This window comes from Musca autumnalis, unplaced genomic scaffold (assembly GCF_047663935.1).
Source record: "Musca autumnalis isolate F117 unplaced genomic scaffold, ASM4766393v1 scaffold_5, whole genome shotgun sequence".
In the NCBI taxonomy this organism is placed as follows: Eukaryota; Metazoa; Arthropoda; class Insecta; order Diptera; family Muscidae; genus Musca; species Musca autumnalis.
Window position 1 is genome coordinate 113,394,623 of NW_027412088.1, and position 19,042 is coordinate 113,413,664.

The 19,042-nt window shown below is 32.1% G+C and overlaps 1 protein-coding gene across 43 annotated transcripts in view; it reads left to right on the forward strand.

The window, feature by feature from the left end:
• Window positions 1–19,042, forward strand: part of Trpm (transient receptor potential cation channel, subfamily M) — a 403,692-nt gene that overhangs the window by 279,479 nt on the left and 105,171 nt on the right. For 7 of the 43 annotated variants that reach the window (XR_012408365.1, XM_073992965.1, XM_073992966.1 and 4 more), the window contains exon 1: window positions 12,160–12,867. The exons of the other annotated variants lie outside the window; for them this stretch is intronic. Coding sequence is in view for 6 of the 7 variants with exons in the window: in XM_073992965.1 (XP_073849066.1) it covers window positions 12,607–12,867 (261 nt within the window). In the remaining variant the exon portion in view is untranslated. Of the gene's footprint in view, window positions 1–12,159; window positions 12,868–19,042 lie in introns of those variants that run through there. 43 annotated transcript variants of the gene reach the window in all.

Below are 19,042 nucleotides of genomic sequence, written 5' to 3' on the forward strand. Positions count from 1 at the left end.
AACTGTAGAAATGATAGAAGCTTGCAACCCTATTTGAGTTTCTTGGTATTTTCACAAAAATGATACCAATATTTCCTTGGTATGTAATGCAAAAAGATATTTCATTTCTTTGGTGATTTATAGTGAAATTTAGCGGAGAACATTTTTGTCTTTGACGCCATTCTTCTAAAATGTTGCTTTGTATGTCAATTTTGCCAAACCCATATGGAGTACACCCTTAATTTTGAATATTTCTGGAGTTTAGGTAATATGTAGAGTTTTGGTGTATTTTAGGACCAATAATAAAAATTGATGGCGAACAAATTTGTACACTATTTTAATCTGATACGATCACATTTTATAGGAGATGGGACCAAAGCGATACTTTTATGACCGTCTGATGGTTAATAAATATGAAAAATTAAACCAGCGACCCGAAAAACATAAGAACCCAAGGTTTGGTCTAAATCCATTCATTTTTAGAGTTTTGGCCAGGTTTTTCGAAAAATTGGCCACCGTGCAATGTAAAGGAAGTCGTGAAAGATCCGATCTTTTCATCAGCATTTGAACCCATGCAAATGGAGTCGTGAAACATTCGATCTTTTCATCACCATTTGAACCTATTCCATCGATCCACATTTTTCTAAATATAATAAATATATAAGATTAATTATTTACAATAGGTTTGATGTTGTCGGAGACTAGAAATCACAACCAACGTTGTTAAAACTCTCGTCGTAATGATAATGTCATGGCAAAGGGTTAGTGAAAATGACGTGTCAAAGCATTGATGGAAATGACATGCCAAAGCACGTGTAAAAATGACATGTTAAAGCATTGGTGTAAATGACATGCTTTGGATCCAAAAATGAATAGCATCTTTTGGGGTCCACGCTCATATAAAATTCATCGATGAAGATGCTAAAAAGATGACATGCCAGATCACTTGCACCGATGATTGAATGGCATCTTTGGCATCGAACATTTTGTGCAAAGTGACTGTAAACAACATAAAGCATGGTCGTATGTCAAACTGTCCTGAGTACATTTGTGCTAAGAAAAATTTAAACTTCCCAATGGCAACGCGCAGTGTTGTCTAGGCCAGGTTGTTATCATGTAGCCCTCGTCCAGGAGCCATCTGTAAAGAACCCCTAGGGCCACCATGTTTAGTAGCTGGTGCGCATGACAACATTCGAACTTGAAACTGGTCTACTTCCCCACAAAAGTTCAAAAATGTTTCACTAAAATTTTTCGCACGATATCTCTTGAACGAAGCAACCGATTATTGTTTGTTGCGATCTCGTAATATTTTTTCCAAACATGGTTAAAGTTCGAAAATAGGCCATATCGGTCCACTCCTTGGGGTACCTCCGTCAAAGTTTTTCATTTTTTTTATGTGCAGTTTAAAGTCTGTTCGCGGATCCTTTGGAATTTTTTACTGAAGGTATTCCATGTGGCCCTGTTTACAGTAATATTATATTTTTAGTAAGCAAGCCCATGCTTACATGGTTCAAAAGCTCTAAATTATACCGCGACCAACAGAAATGACTAGTGATTGAAATACCTACCGAAAGGAATATCTCCAATATAGGATCCACTTGCAAAATTGACTATATCGATCCGTTCTTCCTTCAAGTACCTCCACCGGAACATTTTTGAGCTTTAATCTACTAAATCCATATTTTTGTGGGCAAGTTCAATCATTCGTAAGTTCATGTATTTTGGACCACCAAATTCTGAGTACATAATTTTTGTGGAAAAGGAGTTTGGTTTTTATTCCATCTGTCCACACATGAAAGTCTCAACTCACACACATAATATTGGTTTTATATTTTTAACAATTTAAAAGTTCTATTTTTTCTAAAAAATATGTTTGCTCTGACTAAAGACATTCCCTGCACTCATAGTACTTTTTTGTGCTTTTGCTAGTACTTTCTGCTAATCGTATCTACTTACAAGTCAACTTATAAAGCCATTATTTTAACTTGCCATGTTTAAAAGCTTATACTTATGTGCACCTCTTCGTAATTTTGCTAACAAAAAAGTGTTTGCCGACGGTGAGCGTTGAACACACAACTCTCGGTTTTGTCGGCGGACACACACGTTACACCACTGTAATCATTACATAGTAATGAGTAAAGTAAGTAGTTTTGCCTTGTAAACTTTTTAAGAAATAATTCATTTTCCTAGCTTGTTTACATAACTTTGTAACTGGTTTTTCAGTTCATGTGGTTTCCAAATTTTTGCTGGGAAAGTGCATTTACCAAGTGATGCAAAATTTCTATTTTTTAAACCAAAATAATATCATCCTGTTTGTATTCTAGTTGTCAAAAGTTACGGCTATCATAAAATAATTCAAAACTCTATTATTTGGCAATGAAGCCTTTTTCAATGATAAATTTCCTTATTAAAAATCAAAATTTGAATAAAATTTTCATCTCACTTTACATTGTCAATTGCAATTGAACAACACATCGTGTTTTTTTTTTCTTTTAATCAATTTGATTTTCAATTTGATATTTCTCCTTTATTTTACTTACAATACTAATTACCTGAAGCATTGATTTTGTTTGCTTGAGCAAATCTGGAAATGAATTGCCATCCTTCAATAGCAAGACGATGAATAGTTTATCTTCGAACGTACATAGTGTCCTTTGTTCATTAATTACACCAATTGTTTGCTTTGATAGGACATTGTTATCTGAACATCGTCTATTCTTCTATGCACACATTTTCTTTTGATGCCATCTTTCTTATTTGTACATACTCGTACATAGATAGAAAAACAACACAGCACTTAAGGGGATTAGTATCCATGACAAATAACAGTTTCATTTTCTAGCTTGTGGTATGAGATGGATTGATAAAATTAAGTGATTTCGAAAGGGGGTGAATGATGTCTCTCAGTACGTACAGAATAAAACAACTAGATCAATTTATTAAGTATTGAACTCAGATCTATCCAGATACGAAGAATTATTTCTACTTTGGCCCAGGGCAAAAAGAAACATAACTTAGGAGTGTTAAGTTTACTTAAATCTACTTGAATGGTAGTAAAATACAACCATGTGTCATATTAACGTATTACATGTGTCAATTGTTGTTTTGATGCACTTATCTTTGTAGTTTCTTTTAGATATTGTACAATTTATTTGCCCCGTAACCTGGAATTTCTATAGTTACGTTGTTAAGGGATTATTCAATTGAGACCCTAATTAAATTGGTTGCATTTTATTACCAAAAGTGCAATTACAATTCTCAAATAAATGAGAAATGGAATTTACACGTGAATGTTTGTCCACATTGTCGACAAATTAATTTTCGTACAAATCATAGCTTTTTAATTACCACAGACCGTTAGTCAATTGAACTTATTGTCCATGATTTTATTATGTAATTAATTATATAAATTGATTTTATTTTATGTGTATAAATCAGGCCAATAATTCGAAAGTGTTATTGCATGTGAGAGGCTTTAATTATGTTAAGTTAATTTTAACACAGCAGCTGCTGCAGGACCTTTTTGTCTCGTAAAATGTATCTTTTGAACTAAAAACGTAACTGGTAGTAATAAAAATGTGTGCGTGCTTCTGGTTTACGCATATATCTGGCTTTACTATTAAAATAGGATTTATCTTGCAGTAATTGTATTTATTAAGCCAACGAACACACACTCTTTTCATCTAAAGTCCAACAGGCTATATTTTTACAGTGTATATGGACCAGTTTTGGTATTGAATTTAATTATTTATTTAATTTTATTACTGTTTAATTGCAACCCAAGGCGCTGTGGTTATGCAATGATAATATGCCCGCATACATGAGATTGTACTGTTAGGCAACATTTCATTTGCAACTGTGTTGAAAACCCTCAACATAAGTTTTCTGATTATTTAAGTCATGCAAAACGTCACTACATTTCGTCGGTTTAAGTGTTCCATACGCCATTTTTGACATTTTGAGATAAAGGTGCCTTACACGGTTTTAAAACAAGATCTTTCAGATTTTTTGGTCGGTTTTTCTCTATCTCCTATAGTTTCTGAAATATTCAGATGCAAATATGTTCCATATCCGCCTTGCGACACCGAAAAATTTGTCTGTTTGTTCCATATCCACAAAACATGGCGTATGGAACAAAACACTGAACTTTTTAGTTCCATGTCCATGTCGTTTGGCGTATGGAACAAAAATAGACAAAAACGAATTGTTCCTAACCAAAAATGATGGCGTTTGGAACAAAAAATTGTCCAATTTTGTCAAGTTACGAATAATGTGGCATATGGAACAAATTGATTTCAAGGAGTTGGTTTAAAAACTGAAGAATAATAGTTTTTAAATCTAAATATTTTCGAATATTGTACTGTTATATACACAAAACATGTAAGATAAATCTCGATTCTTTAAAGCGACAAGTGGCAATGTATCTAATGTATTTCTTTCTCTTACAACTGTTTCATTTAACCCCCCCCAAATTTCCGGTTCACAGTAGCACTTCACTTAAGGGAGGTGGAACACAATTGACAAAAAGGTTGGTTTGGTAAAATGTGACATAACATGTTCTATGTGAAGCAAACTGCCAAAAACGTGAAAAAAAGAACCCATGGAACAAATTAGAAACTTTTTGCAATTATAAAAATTGACCATAACTACTAGGCTATAACAGATATCTGACTAAAATCAACTTCTAATATATTCTTTGAGTTTTGTTAATTAGAATTGTGCTTTTAAAGTATTGAATTTTTGCACCACTTTTAGACTGTATAGACTCAAACATTAACTTGAGTTTTTCTCGAATCAGGCAAATGGCGTATGGAACACTTAATCATGACACCGACGATTTGTTGTCATACTAAGTACGGCATCTCGTTCGGAGTTGGCGAGCTAAAGTGAAATTGGCCTGAGAAATGTCTCCCCTTGATTCTTCGTTGTGGAATAGTTTTTCAATGTTTAGAATATAATTGTAATGTGTTCTATTGCAAAAAGTACACATTTTTAGTATTCAGCATTCCTTGAATCAGATGCAAAAAGCAGAGCGGGTATGCATTTCAGTAAAAACACCATTGCATTTGTGCATTTTCTTTTGTACGGAATTAATTAATTTGACATTGCCCCATTTGTTCGAGTTATATAACCTACATACATATATGGTAAAAACCAAAAATGTTTTACAATCGATGAATCCGAGTTTCACCCTTTAAGAATTCGTGAACTGCTAACATATTCTATATAATATGACAAAAATTCTTTAAAATGAAGTGTTTCGCGAGGGGTCGCATAATTTCGACCATTCAAAATAATTCACATGGAAGCTGTGTTGGCATCAATGTAGAAAAAATTGATAAAAGTGGGATGAAGCGAACAAGTTTTTTATGTTCCTTTCCGATTTCTGGCTTAACCTTACAGTTCATGGACCTATGTCCAAAGAAAGAAGCAACAAATACTCCATGGACAATATGATACTTGTGCATGATTTTTCGATATATTCACTGCATCTACCTAAAAATGATGCTGAAATTTTGAAGCCTGCATTTCGGTTGTTTTTTTTTTTGGATTTTTTAATAGTCCGGAACCGCAACAAGATAATATTCAAAGTTTACATGTCAAATTTCCATTATAATATTTTCTCGGATTTTAGTCTGCAGATATCAAACCGTAGCAAACAACCAACTAGAAAAGTATTCCTTAGAACTCAATAAGCAATGGCAAAAATAGCGAAGCAAGTGCGATTTTTATCCTCTTTTCTCGGTTTCCGTTCCATAGATACTATACCTTACAAATTCAAGAAAACAATCAACCACAATAATGTGGCAAAGATATCAACAAAAAATTTTCTGGAATATATAAAATGTCTATAAACGGTTCTCGTCAGTCACTAAAAAGCAGAAACTTCCTATTTGTGCACTGACAAACAAATCATGACAAACAAACCTTCAAAGTATCCGCCCTTTATATAATTTTACTTAATCTAAGATTTTGGACTTCATAGCTGTACAGCATACTTTTTACTATGCAACCACAGCAGGTACAACAATGTTATTTTATTTTGTATAAAATTAGCATATATAATGCTATTATTGGATTTTGTAATTTTTTCATATTGAAGGTATTAAATTCACATGAAGCACTTGCCCATTATGGCATTCAGTTGTGTGCTTGTGCAAAATTTATGATTATGTATGAGAGCAATGTTATGAAAGTGTGCGTGTATTTTTCTTGTTGTTATTCGATAAAATTACTTATAACAATATTTACATTTACCCACATTATTGGCAGAAAAAAATTGACATCCCATCCTTTTGATTTTCAATATCCTAAAAGGACACTTGTACGCTACTTAGCGGTTTTGGGGAAACAAATATTGATAATCCTGAAATAAGTTTAAATTTTCTAACATAATCGCTTATTTAATTTAGTGGCAATCCCTCCGTCCATATGGTCACACAAATGAACCAACAGATCGAATTCGTAAAACTTTATTTTTGTAAAAAAATCACGAATGTGCTATTTAATTAAGGGATGGTAAAAAGGTAATACCAAAGCCACATAAAATGGATTAAAAATAGCACGCTTTGAAAATAATTTGATTGGCATGAAGTGTTAGCAAAAAACTTGATTAAAAAAGTACAGAAATGGATGTTGCACTACTTTAATATGTAAAGTTGTTCTGTTTACGAACGAACTAATTGAGCGATTTATAGAGAAGAGCGTATGAATTAGACAGGTATTATAGAGTCATCCTACTTCACTGAACTTATTATCTATGAAAGAAAGATTTCCAGTCTAGTTCAGCATGTCGTCGCCTGTGTTATGTAAATATAATGACAGAACGTGTTTCGTTTGTTATGTTCTGAGACTGACAGATTCTTATTACTTAACTGATGTCGTTGTCACGAAAATACCTTCCTCCTTTACTTATTACAGGATTGGATTTGGTTTTAGAACTTTTGTGCCTTTACCTACCAAGAATAAACGTATACACACAATTTTGATTTCTAGAAGGTCGTATATAATGGTCGAAGACCCACTTTTTTGTACCAAAGTAAATGTCGCGAGGAGCTGAGTAGATCTATCAATATGTGTTCGTCCGCCTGTCCATTTAAAACTTGTAAACATGGTGGGTGTCCCTGTAAGGAAGATGCCTATTCATTTTGGAAACGGTATAATAATATTTATATGTTGGAATCGCATTAGGCGCCAACCTTAACCATTTTGCATTTTATGCATTCATCATAAGGTGGTCATTTTGTCATTATATACATATAGAATGTCTGGTATTGGAAATATCGGTCCACGTTTTGATACAGTCTACCGATCAAAATATAAGACAAGCGGCCCACGTTTCGATATAGCCCCCATAGTACGATATTTTCTTGATATTTTGAAGATTTTAAGGTTATTACCTCACCGGTATATTGAAGACTTGCCACATTGTGGAACCTAAGTGGCTTATTCTTGTTTTTTTTTTTGTAGTCTCCGTTGGGGGTACAAAATATTTCCGTTAAGGGGTTATCCTACTTGGCACTTTCAAAAAATCGAAAAAATATTGACATATTTTGAAGTACAGGTAGTATAGAGTATGCCGCAAAAAATTTCGATAGGAGCAAAATTGGCTGAGACATGAGCATTGGAAGGGAACAATTTGTTGTGATTCGCGTGTTTCTCATAATTGAATTTTTGACGTCGGAGCCAACGATGGACCTATCTTCATATATTTTAGTGAGCATATTAAATACATAAAAATCTTGTCTTAGGATTTTTAAACAAAATACGGTTAAAATCTAAATTTTGTTATTGACAGTTCACTTTGTTTTTAATTAGATATTCTAAAATTCTGTTTCGTTTAAAGACAGTATTACTAGGTTCTTAAAAAGCCCAAAAAAATATATCGATTCATTGGTTTTCGAACGGGCACCGCAAAACACTTTTACAAAAAAAGAGTTTCACAGGTAGGCTTTCACCAAATATTGGTACTTTCTTCAAAAAAATATGAAAAATTCGTTTTTTAACCTACGCAACTAGAGATAACCCCTTAATAATTATTGGTATTAGTCCATTTTCATATAGCTCCCATATAAAGGACGCCCACTTTTCGCTTATTTTTCTTTACACTTTGAAGTAAATTTTTCTTAAGACTGACGGGCCGACCTTGTTGCTGTAACTCTGACAACGTACATAACCATAAATTACATTAATTGAAATGTCAGGAGTTCCTGTTCCGTAGGGTGATTCTTTAACACATTTTTTGATTTACCGACAAAAATCGGTAAAATTAACCCTTTGTGACCCGATGTTCCTGTGTGCAATTTTGCATGTTCATGTATGAGTATTTGCCACACTGTATTTATTTACACTAAGTGGGTGCCGGTAGGCAGATTTCAGAAAAATAAAAAAATGGAAATTGCTTTTAAATAAATCGCTAGATTGGCGAAGTTATACTTGTTTTAGTATAAGGAGTCGAGTGAAAATTTGGACATGAAATATTTTAATGATCTTATAAAATAACGTTAATGTCAAAAGAAATGAAGAATTGCAGCCAACATTTTTTGAAAAATTTTACTGAGATCTTGATCAAATAAAATAAAAAATCAAACATACAATTGTAGTTATAATTTTTTGAAACATGGAAGTTGCCTGTGGGCAACATTTGGCCATTGTGGTAATAAAATGGTTACATTAGTGGAAGTCGAAAATGCTGGATAGTGGTATTAAAATAAATACAAAGGATCATTGGGACATTCGGGCTTGTGAAAACTGTTGTATTTATATTATTATTCGAAGATTGGACTTGAATTAAGAGGAAATTGACAATTTTTTTGGTGAATATTCATATTAAATATTAGAAATTTGTAAGATATCAAGCGAATATCTGTTTAAATAACGACGATGATAATTGTTTGTATTGGATTAAGAACAACATTATCAGGTTTAGAGTCTGCATTCAAAATAGAAAATATTTTCCAAACGCTTCTATTCAATATGAGCATTTCAAATTATATGAACACCACCATATACGTTAAAATTTGCTAATTTGTGACCTATATTTATCATAATATAGACCAATTTTCTATTCCATTTCCATAAATTTTCCTCTAGAATTAAAAAAACTCATCAGCAACGATAATGCAAGGACTTAAGAAACAAACTTTGTTAATTTTTATAACCACAATGGCCCAATGTTGCCCACATGCAACATTTGTAACTCTCTAACCACGAAGAATGTTTAAGAACTTTTTTCGCAGAGGACATTTTTGCGACAACTAATCATAATAAATATGAAAAATATTTTCATCTCTATGGAAAAAAATTCAGGGTTCAAAGGGTTAAAAAGCAAAATTATGAATGAAAATTTCAAATAAAGTTGACAACACTCTTGCTATTGGTAAAACTTTACGTCTACTTTTTATTGGTCGCTAACTTACCAAAAAATAGCATTGATTATGTCGGTAACTCAAAAATGAGTAAGAAAATGGCACTACTGAAGCTTGATTACATTTTTTTTATAGACGGTCATTTATCTCGTCGAGATATGAAAAATGACGTATCTCATTTTTTGGCAAAACAAATTGTCTGGAAGGCTGATTGCGCTTGGATTTTGAGACAGGATACACCGTAAAATCCGCTCCTGTATCTACTAAATACTTGATTTTCGATTTCGTGTCTCGAACATACAGGCGACATACTTCTGGATGACTTACCACGACTTCTTGACATCCGAAATGAACCCATCTGCGTGCAAAGGGCTTCTAATTTCTTCTCTATTTTTTCTACTCGTAAACGAGTGTTTGATGGAGAGAAGCTGCATACACCTGATTCCTTTCTATCTGCAATCTTGTTCGCTATCGATGCCAATTTTTCCAGGCTGTCATCACTAATGGATAAAATTGCTTTCATTTGTTACGGCAGTCGTTGCCCCAAAATATCGTTGGAAATCTTACCCTGAGGTACAGACCGCATTTCGGATAACAGTTTTGAAGGCTTCTTTCTTCCGAGCTCAATGACAGTTAAAATGAATGTGAGTAACTGCTAAAGGTTTGCATTTTAACATGTCATAAATATTTTCAGCATCTTTCTCCAAAATATTCGATGCAACAATGATGTGGAATTTTGCAGAATCTTGCGTAATGCCGGCCATGATGATTCTGTTTGCTTTAACCAAAGCAGCGGATCGGAACGCCAAAATGGAGGAGCTTTCACAGCTACTGGTGAAACTTCCATTGTTTATGATGTATTTGTTGGGACTTGATGATTTGTTTGTAGCGTTCGTTGCCATTATAGTTCTTTTATTTTTGAGTTCTTCTGTCGGAGGTCACCAATTTGTTGGGTTGGATGAATAAAATCACAAAAATTTAATTAAAAAAATATTAAATGTTTATTTTGTATAACGGGAGTATATATACATTTTGATACGACCAAAAATTTGCCTCATCGAATTTCGGTTTCAGGCAATTTCGAGTCGATTTAGCCATGCCCGTCTGTCTGGCTTGCTGGTGCGCTCGATAACTCTAGAATGGATCAACCGATTCGAACCAAATTCTGCACTTCCTAATATTTTGCCCAAACTTAGTGTAAGTTCGAAGATGGCCATATCGGTCCACTCTTTTGGGTACCTCCACCACAAAAGCTCAAAATTTTTCTGCAAAATGATTTGAACGATAACTCTCGAAGGGAGCAATCGATTAGTTCCAAACTTTGTACATCGTATTATTCCTTCAAGATATGGATCCGGTTCGTATATGTGCTATATCGGTCCAGTCCTTCGGGTACCTCCCACACAAAATTCGGAATAAGTGAATTTTAAGACCACCTCTCTTTTCTTAATTCGGTCTATGGAACAAATGTTCTGTAATGGGCCAACTAAGTAAGTAAGTAAGACCACCTGAGATAATGGCCTAAAAGCACCAGGAAACTAAAATGGCAAATTCTCATGGTAACGCTCGCAGTGAGTTTCTGATTGGTCCAAACTTTGCACATTGTATTTGTTTCATCCAGTCATGTATCAGGTTGAAATATGGACTATATCGGTCCCGCCCTTCGTGTACCTCCCACATAAAATTTGGAAACGGTGCAGCTTGAGGACTGGTCTTGGATCTATTTGAAATTTTTTGCAGAAGGTTGTTTTTACAGTAAGTCCATACTGCCGGCACATACTAATATTACCAGTGTTCAAATAACTCACAAACGTTTTCAAAAATGTCTTCCAACTTAAGTTTAACGTAATTTAATATTTCAATTTATCTAAAATCACAAGTTTGCTTACTAAAAATTTTGCATTATATATATCTGATTTTGTATAACTCACATTACGGTACCTACAAATTTCACGTATTTTGAAGCTATCCGTGATACAAAATCAATATATTTATTTGGTCAGAGGCTGAGGGTATATCTCCGTCAGCACAGCTGACTGACTCTTTCTAAGTTGTCAAAAGAAAAATTAGAACGTACTAGAAAAATGAAAATTATTTAATTAATCGAGCTATATGACCTAATGAGATTATATTGAAAATGATATCTATCAATATAATCTTCTTAGGTCATATATGTAGCTCGAATAATTAAATTAATTAAAAAATCTCACAAACAATGGCCTTCGCCCTAAAAAGGCAAAAACTCCAAAATAAAAATTATTTTGATTATCACGAAATACATAAATTATGAAAATGCTAAGTTTGTGAAAAAGTCAAAGGTATCTTGATGAAATAAAAATAATAGTTTAAAGTAAATAATAATTGAATATTTTCAAGCTGCACAATGTATTTTCTTATAACTATTTCTAAGCATATAGCGCACACAGGTATAGGATATAGTCAAACCTTCGCTTTTGTAATGGCAATTTCAAATCAATATCAAATTAATTATCCTTTCGATTGTAATATCAACAAACAAATGATTGGCTTGTAGTTTCCACCAGTTAAGATGTTTGGAAGCACACATTTTTTTTATCTGCACAGGTTTCAAATCAATATAGACGTTTTTTGACGTTGTGTGTTTGTGCATGGGAATGTTCCTATCATATCACCCAAATGAATGTGATGTCTTTTGGCCACATTCTCTCTATCTCTCTTTGTCGGGTGGACTCTCTTTTCTATTGATAAGTCAGTGTGCGTGAGTTAGCTCGTGTGGAAATCTAAAAACAACATGGGAATCATCATAAAAATAATCTCAGCAGCTTCCATTGCTGTTGTCGTCGTCACCCACCGGCTGTGTAAAGGTGACACTGTTGCGGGCGGCATCGTTGCATACGGATCTCAAACAAATATTACCGCGTAACAGTATTCTTTCATTCTTTATTCCATGACCAAAAGCAATTTTCAGAACGGAAACTCGTAAACTAAACTCGCTGTTTGACTATCGACTACCGTTGTTTTAACACGTCGGAATGTAAGAACAAGACAAAAAAACTAGCAAAAATATTCAGCCATTCTCAGCAATTATTTGATTTAACTAAAGCAACCCTGTTTTAATGGTATTGCTAAGTTCCGTGCCCGCGTACTAAAATTTTTAAATGAATACGACTGAAAAAACATGCGAAAAGAACTATGCAAAAAATTTAATTAAACTGAAATCATCCAATTAAACACCATCGTTACTTAACACAGTGTTGCTGCTCCTGTTTGCCCCGCCAAAATGCCTGTAGATTCACCTCAATTAGCACAAAAGTATCTGAGACGTGTGTCGAAGGATTTTTCCACTGTACGTCGCTTTAGCTCAACTCCGGCGGAAACCACCACTGATGCGTCTGGCATACCCAAAGTTTCGCCAAAGGGTATACGTTCACGTCGGCATGCCCGCAAGCGCTCTTCTATCTCTTCAACACTTAGCAAAGTGCTGGTTTTAAATGTTCGTGATTTATTACGTGCAGCATATCCGAGGGATAATGAAGGGGAGGTACACTACCAACTATATTTATAGAATTTGTGCTTGTTTTAAATGTTGTTAAACTTGGTATATACCAATCCTCTCTGAAATATGGAGGAGAAGAAGTAGAAGTAAACAAAAAACAACAAGTGATTAACTAGACAATGAATTTGTGGTTTATAGTTGTTGGTTATTGGGTTGTATCGGATGAAATATTTTTACGTGATATAGGTGAATTTTTTAATGTTCAGCCACTTGTCTATTTTTTTATTATTATTCTTAAGTCCACATAATATGAATGATTCGATTTTTAATCATTGCCTACTAGTTCGCACATGCTTAAGGTAATTGCTTAATCACTAAAAGATAGAATAAATACAAAAAATAAAAAATTCCTGTTTAAATTTATCATTTAACGTAATTCAGCATTTCCACAAAATTTCTATGATATATTGCGGCTATTCAGATTTTAGCAATTAAGGATAAATATCGATCCCGGTTATTTTAAGTCAAATAATTTACTTTTGACAAAAATTTCCTATACATTTACTGACGTGAAACAACCAAACATTAGTTTTCGAAACGTTATTTCCTTCATTTCTTCAATACAAATAAGAAAAATACAAATATAAAAAATCAAAGGAATACAGTGTACATTCTTTCGCATTAAGCTTTGAATCGACATACAGGCTCTAAACTATAGGTTGTATCAGGTGTTGAACTTCGACTTTTATATCCAGCCCTTTTTCAGATGTAATTCGAATTATTTTAATTGTATTTCGATAATTATATTTGTAATTCGAATTATTCCCTTTGTAATTCGAATTATTCCATTTGTAATTCGAATTATTCCATTTGTAGTTCGAATAATTCCATTTGTAATTCGCAGTGTTCCATTTGTAATTCGAATTATTCCATTTGTATTTCGAATAATTTTAATTGTAATTACAATTAAAATAATTCGAAATATAATTGGAATAATACGAATTGCAAATGGAATAATTCGAATTTCAAATGGAATAATTCGAATTACAAATGGAATAATTCAAATTTCAAATATGATAATTCGAAATACATATGGAATAATTCGAATTACAAATAGAATAATTCGAATTACAAATAAAGTAATTCGAATTACAAAAGGAATAAAACGAATTACAAATAGAATAAATCGAATTACAAATGGAATTCTCGAATTACAAATGAAATGTTACGAATTACAACTAAAATGTTTCGAATTACAACTAAAAAAGGTGTAGTTGTGTATTTTTCATGACAACCTAATGTCCATTAATTTTATTGTTTTCTCACAAACTACGTTTTGTCTTCATTACAGTTTTCATTCTTTTAATTTGCGCCTTTGTGTGCTGCAAGTCATTTTTATCAGCTGTAGGTGATAAAACTGTTTTCCCTCCGTACGCCCATCCAGTCTTCTTAACAGACTCATTGAACACAGATACACAACCAATGTTGAATGTTTTCGTGTTAAGAACAAAAAAATGCTGCTTCACACCGATACTCTAATAAACATTTTCGCATGTTCAAGTCAAAGTTTAATAGACGTTAACAACAAGTTATTTTCGATGTTGTTGCTGCATTAACGTCACGAATCTATGCCAATTCCCTCCCTCTTCCAACAATGCGTACAAAACTCCATGATTTTTGTGTTATCCTTGCAGTTGGAATAAAGATAATGATAAAAATTCATTAAAACTGAATTTTGTTGGAAACTCTTAAAAGTTATTGTTTATCCATGTAAAAGTTCTTGTGCTCGCGTGTGTGTGCGTGCATGCTCGTCAATGAAAACGTAATAAAAGGAGGGCAGAAGTGTGATAAACTATGAAGAAAGTGCAAGTCTTTAAGAGTAACGAATTTAATTACAGTCTGTCGCACATCATTTTATGTCTAAGACAGAATGTGAAAAAAAACTTTTCAGACAAATTAAGTGAAACATATAAATCTGATGAATAAGCCTAATGTAAAATCAGAAATGCCATTGATCCTTCAATGCATAATAAAATCCACTTTCTTCTTTATTAAAAGTATCACAAGCTGTTATTACATTGAAACCCTATTCGAATATTGATATTTGCATTCCCAATCTTTCATAAACTAAAATTCTGTTTTTTTTTTTTTTCAAAATAGTGTGGCTTAATTAATCCCATTGTTGTTGTTTTAATATTCTAAAACAACTAATTTATTAGTGGAAAAAGTTTGGCATTGTTCGCCAAGGGCCAATAAAAAATCAGAAAAAATAAAGAATTTTAGCTTAGAACATTGGTGGCGCTTTTTTTATTGAGATAACTGATACAATTTTGTTTTTTTTTTTTTCAAAATAGTCTGGCTGTTTAATATTTGTTGTTGTTTTAATATTTTAAAACAACTTATTTATTAGTGGAAAAAGTTTGGCATTGTTCGCGAAGGGGTAAGGCAGGGAAGACTATTTTTGATCCTCGCCATAGGATATCATCAGTTCCCTTGTTTCTGGTTTGTGAATATTCTCCACCGAGAATATTAAGCCAGACTATTAAAAAAAAAGCAAAATTGTATCAGCTACCTCGATAAAAAACGCCACCAATGTTATAAACTAAAATTCTTTATTTATTTTTTCTGATTTTGTATTGACGTGGGAACATGTTCTCTTGGTTGAGATTTATTTTCGTTTCAATAATTTTGTGGTCCAAATAAAAAAATGGTAACCCATATTCTAATTATGAAATTGAAAATTACACACAACCTTTATGCCAAAGTTTACAGTCATTGTAAGCCTGAAGGAGTTCTTCAAATAAATAAAGTTAATAATACTAATTAATTAATTTTCAGTATTTCCGTATGTGTAAGAATTGTTTGCCGAAAGCCAATACCGTTTTGAATGAAGAAGTAAGGAAAAGAACAAAGTGTGAAGAGGTTGTCTATGTGATACTCCACACAATTTTAGAAATTTGATTCCTAACTTTAATGTGAAATCGGATAACAGTTGGGTGTGTGTGTGCAAAGCGGTTTTCGCCCACCGAATGTATAAATTCGAATAAATATATTGTAAATGGGGTAATTGATTTGAAAGGAAATTTTACAGAGTTATTTCTTATAGTATACCACCATTACCATTGCTATCGAAAACGATATCGTTTTCTAATGTTTCTCGATAGTTTTGCGTATATTTTGTTCGAGAATGACATACCAGAATGAATTGCAAACGATTCATTCGTCGCTCAGTTTGTGGCAGAAAAACCTTCCATTTGAAGTATCGTTAATATATTGAAGATTGTTTTTACGATATTAGCGAAAAAACATTTTTGGTAGAGTTTCGTTTTCATGACAGGTCTAACATTAGCTGTGTCATTTTACGTGATAATTAGTACTAATTATTACTAATGTTGCAGATTTTGACAGTTGTATAATGGAAAAGTTGCTGAAAAAATGTTTCAGCAACATTTAATAAATAAAAAGACACACCTATTATTCAACGTTTCTCGATGTTTCGATATTTAACTGCCAAACGCCAAAAATCAGCTAAAACTAAAGCAAAACAAGTAAAAAGGTGTCAGTCGACTTCGCTGATAAAGATAGCCCAAAGCCTGTGTAAATTGAACAACACAACAAAAATCCTTTCTCCAAAAATTTTGTATTATGTTGGGCGTATGAACAAAAAATGTGGATTTGGATTAAAGCTCAAAAGTGTTGTGGAGCAGGTACCTGAAGGAATGTATCGACATAGTCCATTTTGGAGGTGGATCTTATTTTGGTAGTAGAGCTATTTTTCGATAGATATCGCGTCCTCCAGTCGTTTCAGTTGGTCACCGTATTATTTTTAGCTATTATACCATTATATCTGAAAGCATGGATTTTCCCACCAAAAACAGATTACCGATGTAAAAAGGCTCACAAAGAGTAGCTTCGGTTAAAATTTCCAAAGGACCCTCGAACAGACCTTAAATTGCACTTGAAGAAAACTGTTGAACTTTTGTGAGGGTCCGATATGACCCATTTTCGAACTTAAACTAAATTTGGACAAAATTGTGGGAGATCCAGCGTTTGGACCAAATCAGTTGCTCCGTTCATTTTAGCAGAAATTGAATGTTGATTTTTTGTGGGCGATATACCGAAAGAAGAGGACAGATAAGAACAATCTTCGAACTTTATCTAAGATTCGCATAAATATTACAATATGTTAAATTTGAACTAACGCAGTAGCCAGTTCAAATGAAGTTGCGTGCATCGGATACTACTCATGGTGGCCGTAGGGGGTTTGGTTTTCACAGCTTTCCGACTATTATCTCAACAAGGATGGACTTATCCCTGAAAAACAAAAACTTGAACTTCACGATGGTTCCGAGCGCCGAGAACAACCTGTTGCAAAAAAAGCGACAGCGAGTCTTAAACTATACTTTTCCGATGTTTTGTGTGGGAGATACCCGAAGGAGTGCACCGATATAGTCCATATTCGAACCTGATCTATGTTTGGTAGAAAAATTACCAGATAATATTCAGGTGTCTGAATGGACAAACAAAAATTTATGAAGGAGCGGGGTACACATGACCAGTTTTGACTGTCAGTTTTGCTCAAATAATCGGTTGCTTGCCAGTGTGGCCGTTCATTTTTGTCAAACAAAATATTTTGATATTGCTGGACAGTTTGACCGTTATCGATATTTCCGAAAAATCGACATTCAAAACTGATCGTTTTTACCCCGCTTTAGGGATTTTCCAAAGGTAAAGCTAATAAGCTAATAATTAGATTGACTTAGGTAGTCAATTGTCCCTACTATGGAAATAATGAGCTTTGAATTGGTGCCAATTGTGTTACAAAAAGTGACCAAATACAAAAATATTGAAAATATGTATCTTAATTTATCAGTGAAATTGGGTATTTTTTTAGTAGAAAATAATTTTGCACAGTGGGCTTGGTTGCAATTTTTCCGATTTAATATTTAAAATCAATTTTTATGAATGATTATACTCTTTAATTTTCTTGAAATAAAATAAAAAAATTAGGTTTTTTACTTTTTTTCGTTTTATTTAGGAATTTATCTTAAGCATATTGAAACCTGCTTCATTTATCGATTTTGAAAATGGTTTAGCAGTTATTGTACCGCCCGGACAATAAACTGACTAAATTGATAATTAAGTAACCACAGCATGGGAATTATATGAATGGACAGCGAATAATCAACCAAATTTTCTCCAGAAGATGATTAGTTAAATACTAACGCGGATTTGAGTTTGAGATATAATGTGGCTAAAAAACTTCAGTCTGTAATACCCACTACTGTTGGTGCAATAATTGCTAAACCATTACCAAAATCGAAAAATGAAGAGATTTTTAAGATCTTTATGATAAATTCCTAAATAAAACACCAAATCAAATGTTGGAAATATATTATTTATTTACTTTATTATTTATTTATTTATTTATTTATTTATTTATTTATTTATTTATTTATTTATTTATTTATTTATTTATTTATTTATTTATTTATTTATTTATTTATTTATTTATTTATTTATTTATTTATTTATTTATTTATTTATTTATTTATTTATTTATTTATTTATTTATTTATTTATTTATTTATTTATTTATTTATTTATTTATTTATTTATTTATTTATTTATTTATTTATTTATTTATTTATTTATTTACTTATTTATTTATTTATTTTTTATTATTTATTTATTTATTTACTTATTTATTTATTTATTTATTTATTTATTTATTTATTCATGTATTTATTTATTTATTTATTTACTTATTTATTTATTAATTTATTTATTTAATTATTTATGTATTTTTTGATAAAACAATAAATGTTTCACCCTGATATAAAGGGAAAATTGTATTAAAAAATTTAGAAAAAAATTGTAATTATTCGAATACAGAAAATGTTCAAGAAAATCGAAGAGTACAATATTTGCCAAAAACGGATTTTTAATATTAAATCACGAAAGTTTCACCCAGGGCCACAGTGCAATTTTTTTCTATTTTTTTATTAGATAGCTTATATTATTGCTAAACCATTACCAAAATCGAAAAATGAAGAGGGTTTTAAGATCTTTATGATAAATTCCTAAATAAAACAACAAAACAAATGTTGGAAATATATTATTTATTTATTTATTTATTTATTTATTTATTTATTAATTAATTTATTTATTTATTTTCTATTATTACTTTATTTATTTATTTATTTATTTATTTATTTAT